Source organism: Erinaceus europaeus, chromosome 2 (genome assembly GCF_950295315.1).
Source record: "Erinaceus europaeus chromosome 2, mEriEur2.1, whole genome shotgun sequence".
NCBI lineage: Eukaryota > Metazoa > Chordata > Mammalia > Eulipotyphla > Erinaceidae > Erinaceus > Erinaceus europaeus.
The window spans coordinates 196266636-196281761 of record NC_080163.1 but is presented as its reverse complement, the minus strand read 5'-3'; the positions used below and the strand labels follow the sequence as shown (position 1 = coordinate 196281761).

At 48.9% G+C, this 15126-nt stretch overlaps 2 protein-coding genes across 2 annotated transcripts in view; one reads left to right on the top strand and one right to left on the bottom strand.

The window, feature by feature from the left end:
* Positions 1–15126, top strand: part of PPP1R37 (protein phosphatase 1 regulatory subunit 37) — a 131173-nt gene that overhangs the window by 67237 nt on the left and 48810 nt on the right. The gene's annotated exons all lie outside the window — the stretch shown is intronic.
* Positions 12832–15126, bottom strand: part of EXOC3L2 (exocyst complex component 3 like 2) — a 31094-nt gene continuing 28799 nt past the window's right edge. Inside the window, exon 12 of the mRNA XM_060186160.1 lies at positions 12832–13463. Coding sequence (XP_060042143.1) covers positions 13181–13463 — 283 coding nt within the window. The 3' untranslated portion in view covers positions 12832–13180. The remainder of the gene's footprint in view (positions 13464–15126) is intronic.

Here is a 15126-nt window from a genome sequence, read left to right as displayed (position 1 = left end):
TTTCCCTTTTAAATTCAGGTAGAGACAGGAAGTGGGAGAGATAAACAGAGAGAAGGAGAGACACCACTGCACTGTCCATGCAGCTTGCCGTGGTCTGGTTACTGCTATGTGGTGCCAGCGACTTGAACCCAGGTCCTTATGCTTAGTCAAGTGTGCGCTGTACTGGATGAGTTCTTTCCTGGTACAGAAATAATTTATACAAAGTGTTTTAGACTTGGGACATAGTAGAATAGTTATACAAACAGATTCTCATGCCTGTGGCTCTAGAGCTCCCAGGTTCAATCTCCAGCACCACCATAAGCCAGGGCTGAGCAATGCTCTGGGAAAAACAATAATAAAGGTTTTTTTTCCCTTTCTTTTCTTTTTTTATAAGACTTTCAAAACCGTAAACAGGACTTAAGAAAATACAGGACCATGAGTCACCCAGGCCAACACAGCCAGGGCCTTGGAGATATACGAGGCCATAAAGAAGGAACCCGGAGATCAGAGCACCCTGCCTTCAGCTGCCCCCAACACTCAGCCCATATCAGAGCCTTACGCCACTGCCCCTCCTCCACCCCTACCTTACCCCACCCACCTAGTCTCCTTGGGACCAGTCAATGTGACAAAGATAATTGGTCTAATCTCCCTCAGTGACCAGTGTGGCCTTGGAGTGGACAGGCCACTTGAATCTTCCCAGACCTTGAGTAATCGCACACTGCAGAGCTCCCCTCCACTGCCCTCTGCTGTGAAGGCTGGGCAATGCAAATAACACTGTTCAAAGCTTTGGGAAGTGTCCCAGGCTTTTGCAGGCAGCCCTGAAACTCTGCAACCTAGGACTTAGGGTGAAGCAAAAATAAACCCAACTTCACAGAAACTGAACCTGGACTGCCAGTGACTTCTGTCCCTATAGGGGGTGAGGGAAGCTGACTAGTGTCCTGTCCCCACCCCTCCAACTTAGCAGCCTGGAGGAAGCCAAGAACAAAACTAGCAATAAAAAGAAACAGGTCAGGGGAGATGGCATAATGATAATGCAAAAAAAAAAAAAAAAAAAAAAATTCCATGCCTGAGGCTCTGAGGTCCAAGGTTCAATCCTGGGATGGGGACAGATAGCATGATGGATATGCAAACAGACTCATGTCTGAGGCTCCGAAGTCCCAGGTTCAATCCCCACCCCCACCACTATAAACCAGAACTGATCAGTGCTCTAGAAAAAACAAAAACAAAAGAAAGCTTATTTATTTTGATAAAGGCTAAGAGAGAAGAAGAGACACCCGCAGCACTGCTGCACTGCTTGGGAAGTTTCCCCTCTGCAAGTGGATTTGAACCCAGGTTTTGCTTGTGGTAATGAGACACAGCCTTATTCTGACAATCTTCCAAGAACCTGCACCTAGCATCATATATAATGGTGAAATGGTGAACTTATTTATTTATTTATTTATTTATTTTTAAATAAAGCACTGCTCAGCTCTGACTTATGGTGATGCTGAGGATTGAACCTAGGACCCCAGAGCCTCAGGCATGAAATCTCTTTGCATAACCATGGTGCTATCTCCCCAGCCCAAAATAATTTAATTATTTTCTCTGTGAGACTGGTGGTAATATGAGAAAATTAACGGTGGCTTCTTTTACTTTAGATATATTTTATATATTATTTTTGGATAGAGACAGAAGTTGAAAGGGAAGGGGGAGATACAGGGGCAGACAGACCCCTGCAACACTGCTTTGCCACTTATGAAGCTTCCCCCTGCAGCTGGGGGGGAAGCTGGGGTCTTAAACCCAGCTTCTTCCACACTGCAATGTGGTCACTCAACCAGGTGCACCATCAACCAGCCCCTTATTTAATATTTTATGGGAGATTCTAACCAGTGGAATAAGGTATGAAAGTAAATCAAGGTTTAGAGCAGGAAAGGAAGAAATATATTTTTTTGTATGACTTATTTATATATTTATTTTGCTGAGCCTCAATTTTATTGTTTCTGGGCTGCTTTTTATGTTCATATAGGAAAGGAGAGATGCCATAGCACTGGTACTTTCTCTGATGTCATGGTACTTCCATGTGGTGCTGGGGTTCAACCCTGTAAAAACAACTATCTTGATATATTAAGTGAATAATTGCAGGTGTGTGTCGGGGGAAGCTGACATATGTTCTTGGTCTCACACACTCGAAGGAAGTCACTTCCACCAGAATAATTGCTGTAAATGTTAAGTCACAGGACTGGGCAGTCGTGCACCTGGTTGAGCGCACATGTTACAGTGCACAAGGCCCCAGGCTTGAGCCCCCAGTCTTCACCTGCAGGGGAAGCTTTGCCAGTGGTGAAGCAGAGCTGCAGGTGTCTCTCTCTCCCTCTCCTTCCTACCCTCTCAATTTCTGGCTGTCTCTATCCAATAAATGAAGATAGTAAAAAAATCAATCAATAAATATGAAGTCACATCAGGGAAATGTGGAAGAAAAAAAAAAACCTTTCAGGTAACTTTCAAGAATGTTTTCATGACCAAGAAAGAAGTGGAGGATAGTGTCTTTTCCTCCCACGGCCCGATTCAGAGATAAAGGGCACATGGCATTGTGTAAGTGTAAGAAATAGAGCAAGATGATTCGATTGACATACTTATGGTCAAATGACCAGGGGCAGTAAAATAGGTCAGCACAACCATCACCTCACTGTGACTAAAGGGTTTCTTCATCAAGAGACAGAAAGCACAAGATAAGGAAGGGCTACAGGAAGTGACAAGACATATTAAGAGCTCTTATTTCAAAGACTCAAGAGTGAAGCACAAATTATAGAGCGAGGGAGCAGGTCTGCAGCACACACAACTAGGGAGGGGCTCAGATTTCTATAGAAAATAAACGTGGTGCCGGGGAATGAAATTGAGGCCTAGGGGGCCGGATGGTGGCGCACCTGGTTGAGCACACATGAAATTGAGGCCTCAGAGCTTTTTGTAGAAGCATTATGCTGTCTCCCCAGTCCTGCATGCAGATCTGTGAGCTGGTGACTGTCTGTCCACTCCTGAGTGCCGCTCTTGACCGCAAGCATGGATGGATGTGGGCGGTCTAACTAGCAGAGGCACTCTCTGGATTTATTTATTTATTTATCTTTTTTTCTATTTTATTATTATTATTTTTTCCTCCAGGGTTATTGCTGGGCTCGGTGCCTGCACCATGAATCCACTGCTCCTGGAGGCCATTTTTCCCCTTTTTGTTGCCCTTGTTGTTTGTAGCCTCGTTGTGGTTATTATTATTGCCCTTGTTGACGCTATTCATTGTTGGATAGGACAGAGAGAAATGGAGAGAGGAGGGGAAGACAGAGAGGGGGAGAGAAAGATAGACACCTGCAGACCTGCTTCATCGCCTGTGAAGCGACTCCCCTGCAGGTGGGGAGCCAGGGGCTCGAACCGGGATCCTTACGCCGGTCCTTGCGCTTTGCGCCACATGCGCTTAACCCGCTGCGCCACCGCCCGACCCCCTATTTATCTATTTTTAATCTTTATTTTTATTGGATAGGGACAGCCAGAAATTGAAAGGAATGTGGAGATAGAGACAGAGGGAGACAGAGAGACACCTGCAGCTTCACTACTCGAAGCTTTCCCACTGCATATGAGGACTGGGAGCTCGAACCTGGATCCTTGCACACTGTAACATGTAAGCTCACCCAGCTGTGCCACTACCTGGCCCCCCTGGATTTGTTTATTATTTTTAAAGTTTTGAAAAAAATTTATTGGATAGAGACAGCCAGAAATAAAGAGGGTAGGGGAGATAGGGAGAGAGAAAGAGAGACACCTGTAGCATTGCTTTACCACTTGCAAAGCTTTCCCCCTGCAGGTGGGGACTGGGGGCTTGAACCAGGTCCTTGCACACTGTAACACACATTCAACTAGGTGTGCCACCAACCAGCCCTATCTATCTATCTATTTCCAATGCTCTCTCTGGCTTATGGTGATGCTCGAGATTGAACCTGAGACTTTGGAAGCTCAGGCATGAGAGTCTGTGCATAACCATCGTGCTATCTACCCTCTCCCGGATTTATTTAGTCTCCTGCTATTGATGAACATTCAGGCTGTTTCCTATTATGTGCAGCGTGCTCAGGAGGGATTCATTTTCCACATGTGCGAGGAAAGCAATAAATTTCCGGAAGTGGAGCTGATGGGTCAAAGGGTAGATGCATTTTCAATTCTAGTAGGTGCTACTTGGAGGAAGGAGAAAGAAAAAAAAAAAAAAAAGCAAAGCACTCGTTGAAAGGAAAGGAAATAAAACGAGGTGAGCGCTGCGCTGGGCTGGTGAGGGAGGAGAGGTGGTTGTGCCTCCTTCCCCAGGGCCTCTGGCTGCTCACCTGGTAGAGCGCCTGCACCTTACCAGGCTGAGCACCTGGGTTGGAGCCCTAACGCCATGGTGTCTGTGGAGCTCTATGCCTTTTTTTGCCTCTAGGGTAATCGCTGGGGTTCAGTGCCGTCACTACAAATCCACTGCTCCTGGCGGCCATTTTTTTCTTTTTTTTCATTTTATTGAATAGGACAGAGAGAAACTGAGAGGGGAGGGGGAGATAGGGAGAGAGAAAGAGAGACACCTGCAGACCTCTTTCACCAACTGTGAAGCGACTCCCTTGCAGATGGGGAGCCGGGGGCTCGAACCCAGATCCTTGTGTCGGTCCTTGAGCTCTGTACTGTGTGTGCTTAATTGGGTGCACCACAGCTAGGCCCCTATGCCTCTCTTTTTCTCTCCTTCTCTGTCTCCCCCCTCCCCTCTCAATTTCTTTCTGTCCTATCAAAATTAAGGAAAGGAAAAATACTTATTTATTAATGAGAGAGAGAGAGAACAAGAGCCTCAGTCTGGCTCATGCACTGTTAGGGAGTCACAGTGGGCACCACATGCTTTGACGTCCAAACCCCAAGCCACTCTGTCACTTCCTGGGCTACTATCTTATTTCAAATATTTATTCTGGCTGCCTATGAGGTGGGACAGTGGTAGAGCTTTGAACTTAAAAACATGAGGTCTCGTTTGATCTCCAGCGTTGCATGAACCAGAGTGATGCTCTCCTCTCTCCTCTCCCTTTGTCATGTTTATAAATAACTATACACTTTTTAAATATTTATTCCATTTTATTGCCCTTATTGTTTTATTATTGTAGTTATTGATGTCGTCGTTGTCAGGACAGAGAGAAATGGAGAAAGGAGGGGAAGACAGAGGGGGCAGAGAAGGATAGACACCTTCAGACCTGCTTTATCGCCGGTGAAGTGACTCCCCTGTAGGTGGGGAGCCGGGGGACTCGAACCAGCATCCTTACGCTGGTCCTTGTGCTTTGCACCACCTGCGCTTAACCCACTGCGCTACCGCCCAACTCCCATAAACATACTCTTTAGGGGTTGGATGGTGGTACACTCTGTGAAGTGTATACACTACCATGTGTGAGAACTCAGGTTCAAGCCCCTGATTCTCACCTGCAGCTGGGGAGCTTCACAGGTGGAAAAGAAGGTGTCTCTCCTCTCTCCCTGTCTGCCTCTATAGTAATATGATACTATAAAAGGGGAAGAAAAGGGGGGAGGGACTGTAGCCGCCTGGCTGCCATATTGTTTCAGATATTTACCCTGGCAGCCCACCAGGGGAGCAATGGAGACATTGTGCAGGCACTTTTCTTCTAGCGTTTGCCCTTCTTCCGTAGCCAGTCAACAGCGTCAGGTGGAGCCTGATGTAAAGTTTCGAGACCTCCTTTGAATCTGGAGTGGTCACTGAGACCCAGTGATAACCCTGGTGGCAAGATGAATAAACAATATAAACATAAAATAAATCTACGAATCCACTGCTCCTATTGGCCTTTTTTTTTTTTTCTGTTTTATTGGATAGGATAGAGAAAATTTGAGAAAGGAGGGGAAGACAGGGGGAAAGACACATGCAAACTTGCTTCACCGCCTGTGAAGAGACCGCCCCTGCAGGTGGGGAGACGGTGGCTGGAATTGGGATCCTTGCACTGGTCCTTGCACTTTGCACTATGTGTGCTTAACTCAGTGCATTACCACCCGGCCCTGTAAAAAAAAAATTTAAATATATATGTATGAAAAAATATATATATGGCTTGTGGTGGTGCAGGGTATTGAACCTGGGACTTAGAAGCCTCAGGCATGAGAGTTTCTTTGCATAAGCATTATGCTATTTCCCCTCCCCCTAAAAAATATATATTTTAAATAAAACAAAACAGTGGGCCAGAAGGTGGCGCAGTATCTAATGTGTTGACCCTTAGACATAAGGTCCTGTTTCTGATCCCTGGCATTGCTTTTGGCTCTCTCATGAAATAGGTCTTAAAAATAAAAACAAACAAACAAAAACCATCTGGGTCCAGGTGGTGATGCACCTGATTAAGCGTAAACAATATGTTGTGCAGGGACCCAGGTTCAAGCCCCTACTCCCCACCTGCAGGGGGAAAGCTTCACAAGTGAAGCAGGGCTGCTGGTGTCTGTCTCTTCCTATTTCCCCCTCCCCTAATTTCTCTCTGTCTCTATCCAATAATAAATAAGTTTTTTAAAGGATTAAAAAAGATTCAGAAATATTGCTTGTGTTCCCTTCTCTTCCTTCTCCTTGTCTCTCCCCACTGTGTGTATGTGATTTCTTTGGTGGCCGTTCTGAGCTAGGTTCTTGGAAATTGTCCTCACCTTGTTTGACTTTCGGTCTTTCTTCTCTTTCAAGTTTGTTTTCTATTGAGATTCTTCCTCAGCTATGCCCACTTGTTAAGTCAAAGCTAGCTCTCTGTTTTTCAATGTTTTTTCTTTATTTTTAAATTTATTTCCCCTTTTGTTGCCTTTGTTTTTATTGTTGTTATAGTTATTATTGTTGTTGTTAACGTCGTTGTTGGATAGGACAGGGAGAAATGGAGAGAGGAGGGGAAGACAGAGAGGGGGAGAGAAAGACAGACACCTGCAGACCTGCTTCACCGCCTGCGAAGCGACTCCCCTGCAGGTGGGGAGCGGGGGGCGCAAACCCGGATCCTTATGCCGGTCCTTGCGCTTTGCGCCACGTGCTCTTAATCCGCTATGCTACTGCCCGCCACCCAAGTAAAAAAAAATTTTTTTTTTTTTAAAGAAATTAGCAAGAGGGCAATATCTTTCCCAGACGCCTTTTTATTGGGGCATAGGCTTCTGCACAGAGCAGGTAGGAGGGCAGCAAGGTGACAAACTGCCTCTCTAGGGGCAAGTGTCGGTTCAGCCTTTAAAGACTGGTTGCACTCCGCACTATTCACAACTGACCAATCAGGAGCGAGCGGTTGCACACGGCTCCCAGTTTCGGCACGTGGCCTTGCTGCGTGGAGCATGCGCTCTGGCCAAGTTCTGCCCGAGACACGCGCCCGTGCTCTGGCCTCGTGTGCGCTCACCGCGCCACCTGCTCAAGATGGCGGGGCGCTGGCTTCTGTCGCCTCACGAGGGTCCCACGGTGGCTGCTGGCTCACCTGCTCAGGTCAGTGCAGAGCTCCGCTTCCGGGGAGCGCGCGGCCAGAGGCTCCCCCCACACCGAGCGCTCTGTGGGGGCAGGAAGGAGGCGGCCGGGCCTCAGACGGTACCTGCTACCTGCGCGTGGGGACGGGGGTGAGGTTTGAACCCGGGGCCTCGTGTGTGGGCTTGTGTGCCACCGCCCTGTCCCAGGACTTTAATGTTTTTTAGAACCCTGCTCGTGCGCCAATCACTTTCAAAGCGATGGAGACAAAGAGAAGGAGAGATGCAGCAGCACCGTTGCCCCCCTCCCGTGAGGTGCCAGGGCTCGAACCCAGGCCGTGTAGAAGCCAGCCGCCCCCCCCTGTGTCTGTTATTAGTTTCTCCCCCTTCACAGGGAGGGGCAGTGGGGGCTGGAGCCCCGAGTCCTCCCCGCCACACACCGTTTAGGCGCCGGGACTTTGGGCGGGGGCCGCCTGGCTCAGGTCGTCCTGCTCTCCACCGCGTCCGAGTCCAGAGCACGCGGGCGAGAGCCCCTCCGCCGACTCCCCATGACCTGTGCTGTATTGGTATATGAATAATATGATATGATATAATATAAATAATATATAATATAATCAATAAAATAAGATAATACAATAGATATAATATAATTAATATATATTAATATAATATAACATGTTATAATATAATAAAATATAATTAATATAATATATAATATAACATAAGTTATAACATGTTGTTATAATATAAAATAATTATAATATGTTATGTTATAATGTTATAATATAATATAATTAATATAATATGATATAGTATAATATAATATAGTATAATATAATGGTTATTATATAGTTAATATATACTATAATAATTAGTATAATAATTTTATGTTGGTTTACAAGATTACAGGAGAACAATTCCTTGCCGTTCCCACCACTAGAGTTTTGTGTCCCCATTTCCTCCACTGGGAACTGCAGTGGTTCTCCCAAAATCACAGATATGGGTTGATTCTTATTTCTAAAAACTCTGTCATCATCATCATCATCATATTTATTAGTGGATAGAGACAAAAATTGAGAGGGGAAGGAGAGATAGCGAGGGAAGCTTTCCCCCTGCAGGTGGGGACCAGGGGGCTTGAACCCGGGTCCTTGCACACTGTAATGTGTGAGCTTAACCAGGTGCGCCACCGTTGATTATCATTTCTATAACAATCTGTCTATCTGTTTATCTACATGTTTGCCCATTTTTTCCTGTGGCCCTGCCTTCCCTTCCTTTTTATTTTTGCCTCGAGGGTGATCGCTGGGGCTGGGTGCCTGCACTACAAATGCGCTGCTCTTAAAAGGCCATTTTTCCCATTTTGTTGCCCTTGTTGTTGTTGCCATTGCTGCTGTTGTTGTGGGATAGGACGGAGAGAAACGGAGAGAGGAGGGGAAGACAGAGAGGGGAGAGAAAGACAGACACCTGCAGACCTGCTTCACTGCCTGTGAAGTGACTCCCGGGCAGGTGGGGAGCCGGGGGCTTGAACTGGGCTCCTTAGCTGGTCTTTGTGCCACGTGCAGTTGTGCAGTTAACCTGCTGCGGTACTGCCGGGCCCCCTTCTCTTTCTTTCTAAGTCACACCTACTCCTATTGCTGCGTCTGCACATCCTTCCTTTTTTCTTCTGCCCTCTCTGGGTCCTGATAGAATTGGGGCTCAGAGCCCTCTGGTCATCTTCCCTCTCACATCTCCCCCTCTGGGAATATGAACCAAAATTCTTCATGGGATGCAGGAGGTGGGAGGCCTGGCTTCTGTACTTGCTTCTGTGCTGCACGTGGGTGTTGGCAGGTCCACACCCCCAGCCTGTTTCTCTCTTTCCCTCGTGTATTTATCTATTTTTATTGCCGCTACAACTATCATTGGGGCTGCGTGCCTGCATGAGGTATTTACCTCTAGGTGACCATTTTCTGCTTGCTTGCTTGCTTGCTTCCTCTCTTTCTCTCTCTCTCTCTCTCTCTCTCTCTCAGACAGAGAAATTGAGAGCAAAGAGGAAGGCAGAGAGAGGGCAAGAGACACCTGCAGCACCGCTCTACCACTCACGAAGCTTTCCCCTGCAGGTTGGGACAGGAGGGCTTGAACCTGGGTCCTTACACACGCTTGCCTGTATGCTCAACCGGGTGCACCACTGCCTAGCCTATTGTTTCCTTTCTTTCCTATTCTCTTTTTTTTTTTTTTCCAGAGCACTGCTCAGCTCTGGCTTATGGTGGTTCAGGGAGTGAACCTGGGCCCTTTGGTGCCTCAGGCATGAACCATTGCCTGACCACGATGCTGTGTCCCTAGCCATCCCCATTTATTTACTTATTTATCTTAGTCATTAGTGTTTCATGTCTCTTAAAGATTACCCTTTTAGAAGGAGAGCGAGAGGAGAAGACACCAGTGCAGGCAGCTGTCTCCAGTGCAGGAGGCTGGGGCTGGGGCCTGAGTGCCCTGTCTGAGAAAGCAGGTGCACAGCCAGGTGAGTGGGCATGCCAGCGCCCTCCAGCTCAGAGTTATTTTGTTTTCACCTCTCAGAAAACAGTAGGGGAGCGGCCTCCAGCAGTTCCTCCAGCCTCAGCTCCCCCGTGGCTGCCCCCACCCAAGCCCCAGCCTCCAATAAGGGACACTTCACGGTCCTCACTTAGTGCTCCTGCTCATCTTGGGGGGGGGGGGGCTGTTCATCGTACGTCCTGAGCTCTCTTGAATCCTGGAAGACCTGTGGGTTGCTGAGTCTGCAGCTTTTTACTGTTACGGAGACAGAGTGGCAACTTCACAGCCCGTGAAACTAGAAGCTACCTGAGAGGGTCGGTGAACTTGAGTGTGTGATTAGCCACCACTGGGTGGAGTGGGTTACAGCATTTGTTACTTCAAGGTGAGGAATTGTGTGGCTCAAATTCAGTTTTATTTATTTTTACTTAATCTATCAGTAGAGACATAAAGTGTGTTAAAATATCTGAATAGGGAGTAGGCAGTAGCGCAGCAGGTTAAGCGCACGTGAAGCAAAGCGCTAGGACCGGCATAAGGATCCTCCTTGGAGCTCCTGGCTCCCCACCTGCAGGGGAGTCACTGCACAGGCGGTGAAGCAGGTCTGCAGGTGTCTGTCTTTCTTTCCCCTCTCACTGTCTTCCCCTCCTCTCTCCATTTCTCTCTGTCCTATCCAACAACATCAATAACAACAATAACTACAACAATAAAACAAGGGCAAAGAAAGGGAATAAAAAAAAGAAAAGAAAACCTGCCATGAGTGGTGGTGTCACTGCCACAGAGAACCCCTGGTGGCAAAACAAAGAAACAAAAAATACTGTGATTGGAGCATTGTGAGTGCTGTGCTGGCGATTCTGTCCACTCTTATGTCATATGTTGGAAGATGTTATTAGGTGCAAGTTTAGGAGTGTCACCTGTCCTAATTAACCTGCTTTGACTTGTGAAATGTCCCTCTATCTAAATTCTACTTCCTCTGGTATTAACAGAAAGGCAACACACCTTTCTTTCTTTTGGTTAGTGCTTGCATATTCATTATCTGTGATACTATACATTTTTATATTTTATTTATTTATTTTCCCTTTTGTTACCCTTGTTTTTATTGTTGTTGTTATTGATGTCATCATTGTTAGCTAGGACAGAGAGAAATGGAGAGAGGAGGGGAAGACAGAGGGGGAGAGAAAGATAGACACCTGCAGACCTGCTTCACCGCCTGTGAAGCAACTCCCCTGCAGGTGGGGAGCCAGGGCTCGAACCGGGATCCTTATGCCGGTCCAACATGTGCGTTTAACCTGCTGCGCTACCACCCGACTCCCATACTTTTTTTAAAATACACATCTATTTATTAGTAAAAAAGAGAGAAGCAGAACATCACTCTGGTACATGTGATGCCAGGGATCAAACTCAGGACCTCATGCTCAGAGTCCTGTGCTTTATCTACTGCGCCCCTGGATCACAAGTTTGTAACTAACTTATCACAAACTATCTTCAGATGATCGCCTACCAAATGCAGGTTAAGAGGTTTTACTTGCATTTCTCCCCTCCTGGCATTTGTGTGTTTGTGGTCACACACTTCACCTTTTGTTTAGGTTTATTTATTTAGCTGTGAGGGAGCAGGAAGCCAGATAGCACTCTCATGCATGGCGTGCCAGGGAGTGAGCCACGACCTCGGCATTCTAGTCTGGTGTTACACAAACTGAGCGGTGAAGCAGGTCTGTAGGTGTCTCTCCCCCCCCCGTCTCTATCTCCCCCACCTCTTTTAATTTCTCTCTGTCCTATCCAATAAAATGAAAAAGAAAAAAAAGGCCACCAGGAGCAGTGGATTCATAGTGTCAGCATTGAGCCCCAGCAATAACCCTGGAGGCAAAAAAAAATAAAAGTAAAAAGGAGATTTTATTAAGGAAGGAGATGAAGGAGGGAGGGGGAGGGAACTTGGAACCTCATGCTTCCAAGTTCAGTTTCAAGCTCAGACCCTCAGCTCCAGCACCTACTCAGTGTACCACTTCCTGCCTCCCCCTAATAAACTTAAATATATATATTGAATAGAGAGGGATGGGGGAGACAGAAAAAGACAAACACCCCTCCAGCACTGCTTTGCCGCTCATGAAGCTCCCACAGTGATACCGGTGGGTACCAGGGACTGGAACCCCGTCCTCACTGTAATGTGTGTGCTGTACCAGGAACACCAGCACCTGTGTCTCCCCGTGCTCCTATAAGCTTTCTAATGGGACACAAAATCAGGAAAGGCGCACACAGCCTGCGCCAGACTGCACCGCCGCCGCCTGTCTCCCTCTCCTCTTCTATGCTGTGGGCAGGGCTATCTCTCTGGGAGTTGGGGTGTGGAGTCCCCCAAAGCTGGGCCACTTCCTGTCGGGCCCTGGGCCTCAGGGCATCCACCTCCCAGTTCAGACTTGCGTGCGTGTGAGGTCCAGGCCGGCCCCCCCCCCCCCCCCCCCCCGCGCGCGCTGACCCCTGGCTGCCTCCTCCTTCCGATTTCTCAGGAAAAAAAAAAAAAAAGAAAGAAAGAAAGGCCCAAATAACATGCCAGGAAGTGTCCATCATGACTGTCAGAGTGCCGGAGGGGCAGGGGTCAGCAGGGGCTGCCCTTGGGCTCCGTGGGGATGGGCTCCTGGGGGGCAGGGGTGGGGGACTGGCCGCTTCCCACGTGGAGGCACTTTTCTTGGACGCCGCTGCCAGGCTGCCCACCTCCATCTTCCCCACAAGGATGGATGAGGCGTGCCAGCATCCAGAGGGTACAGCTTGGGCACCGGGGCTGGCCCAGCCCATCAGTCTGGGGGTGTGGGGTTGGGGCTGGGACTCTGTGGGTTCTGCAGCCCGCCTGCCAGGAGTTGGAGCCCAGCCCGGCTTTGGGTGTGTGAGAAGCCCTTGGCCCCGGGCCCCGCGCCGGCCCTTCCTCCCCTCACACGAGGCGGACTCGGCCCTTCCTTGTGTTAAATAGAAACCTCTTTATTCTAAGTATCGTACATTCCTTAATATGCTGGACTGCGGCCAGACCTTGAGGTGAGGGGAAAAGGGGGGGCTGGCCCGGGATATTTCTGTCAAGCCTTTCAGAAGGCTACAGGCCTGAGGGCCTGGCCAGGAGGGCCACTAGGAATGGGCTCCGTGGCCTTGGGAGAGTCCTTGGTCTGGGCGAGGGAGGAGGTCTCTGAAGATCTTCCCATGGGGCTCTGTGACTCCCAGGATGGGAGACAGGGCGAGGGCGTCTGACCAGGAGAACTCGCATGTCAGCAGCAAAGTTGGGGGTGGGGTGGTGGGCACCAGAGTAGGAAGGGGCTCAGCGCTGGGCCCGGGGCCGGGAAGGAGAATGGGGCCAGGGCAGGCAGGCCAGGCCGGGCCTGGTGAGCCGGGAGAGGGGCAGCCGGCCCAGGGAGAGAGGGAGGCCAAGGCAAAAGGGCGGGCGGGCCACTGGGATGTCCGAGAAGAAGGCCCGGTCCCGAGGGGGCGGCAGGGCACCCCCCTCTGACAGCTCCAGATCCCGGGCCACGGCAAGGATCTCGTGGCGAGCGGCAGCGCTGCGCAGCCCTCGGATGTCCAGGAGGGCGGCCACGTGCTTCCGCCTAGGGGAGAAGAGAGGTTGAGGTTTGGGGTTCAGGGCCCCTAGATCCCATTAGAACCCCTGTGGTTGACCTCCATCCATCCCAGAACACCCTTAGTTCTGGACTCCCTTTGTGGCCCCCCACCCCCAAATTTTACTTCCAGCCATTTCCAGCCCCCCCCCAACTGATTCCAGAACCTCCTTCTGGTCTGAACACATGCCCACAGTTCTCACCCACACCCCACCTTACCCCAAGCACACACCTGCAGATTTCACCCCAAAACTCAACTACAGAACTCAACCCAGGACCCATCCTAGAACTTGCACCCCTATATTTAACACTGGCACCCTCACTGCAGCACCCACCCCAACCCATTCCCAGAGTCACATTCGCCCAAGAAGGGCACCTTCCCCCAACCCAGAGCAGCCGACATGCTGGAAGGTGGCTCTGTCCTCTAGCTGCCCCCACCCCAGATCCAACACCACAAAATTGTGCCCATCACACCCTCCTCAGCTCCAGAACAGGCACCGAAAACCCAGCTGGATTATTTGTTTTGGTATTTTTTTAAATATTTATTTATTTATTCCCTTTTGTTGCCCTTTTTTATTGTTGTAGTTATTGATGTCGTCATTGTTGGATAGGACAGAGAGAAATGGAGCAAGGAGGGGAAGACAGAGAAGGGGAGAGAAAGACACCTGCAGACCTGCTTCACCGCCTGTGAAGCGACTCCCCCGCAGGTGGGGAGCCGGGGGCTCGAACCGGGATCCTTATGCTGGTCCCTGTGCTTTGCGCCACATGCGCTTAACCCACTGAGCTACCGCTCGACTCCCTTGTTTTGTTTTTAATATTTATTCCCTTTTGTTGCCCTTGTTGTTTTATTGTTGTAGTTATTATTGTTGTTGTTACTGATGTCATCTATGTTGGATAGGATGGAGAGAGGAGAGGAAGACAGAGAGGGGGAGAGATAGACACCTGCAGACCTGCTTCACTTCTTGTGAAGCAACTCCCCTGTAGGTGGGGAGGTGGGGGCTTGAACTGGTATCCTTACACTGGTCCTTGCACTTCGGGCTACCTGCATTTAACCCGCTGCGCTACCACCCGACTTCCCCATGTTCATTTTTTCAATGAGTCAGACAGTAGAGATTTGTCGGCTCATCTGTTCCCAAGTAAGACCCTTCTGGGAACTCAAGAATCCTCAGAAAAAGCACATACATTTTACACCTGAGGTGAGATTTAAAATAGGGATGTGTAAAGTACATGTGAGTGGTTCTCACCACTTGCCTCCTTAGACTAAAAGAAATCCACAAGAAAGGGGCCTGGTAGAGAGCACACTTTATCCTGCACGAGGACCCGGCTCAAATCCCCTTGGTCGTCACACAGGCACCATGCACAGGGAAAGTTCCATGAGCAGTGGAGCAGTGCTGTAGTCTCTCTCTAACTGGGAAAAACAATTCAACTGGAATGAAAGAGATTGGAAAATAAATATTGTTTCAAACAGAACTAGTTAGGTTTAGGTTTAAGAATGTAAGTAAGGAGGCAGGCAGTGGCACACCTGGTAGAATGTGACCATGCCCGAGGGCTCAGGGTTCAAGCTCCCCAGTCCCCACCTGCAGTGGGGAAGTGTCACAAGTGGTGGAGCGGGGCTGCAGGTGTCTCTCATCCTCTTTGGCTCTCTCCCTTTCTA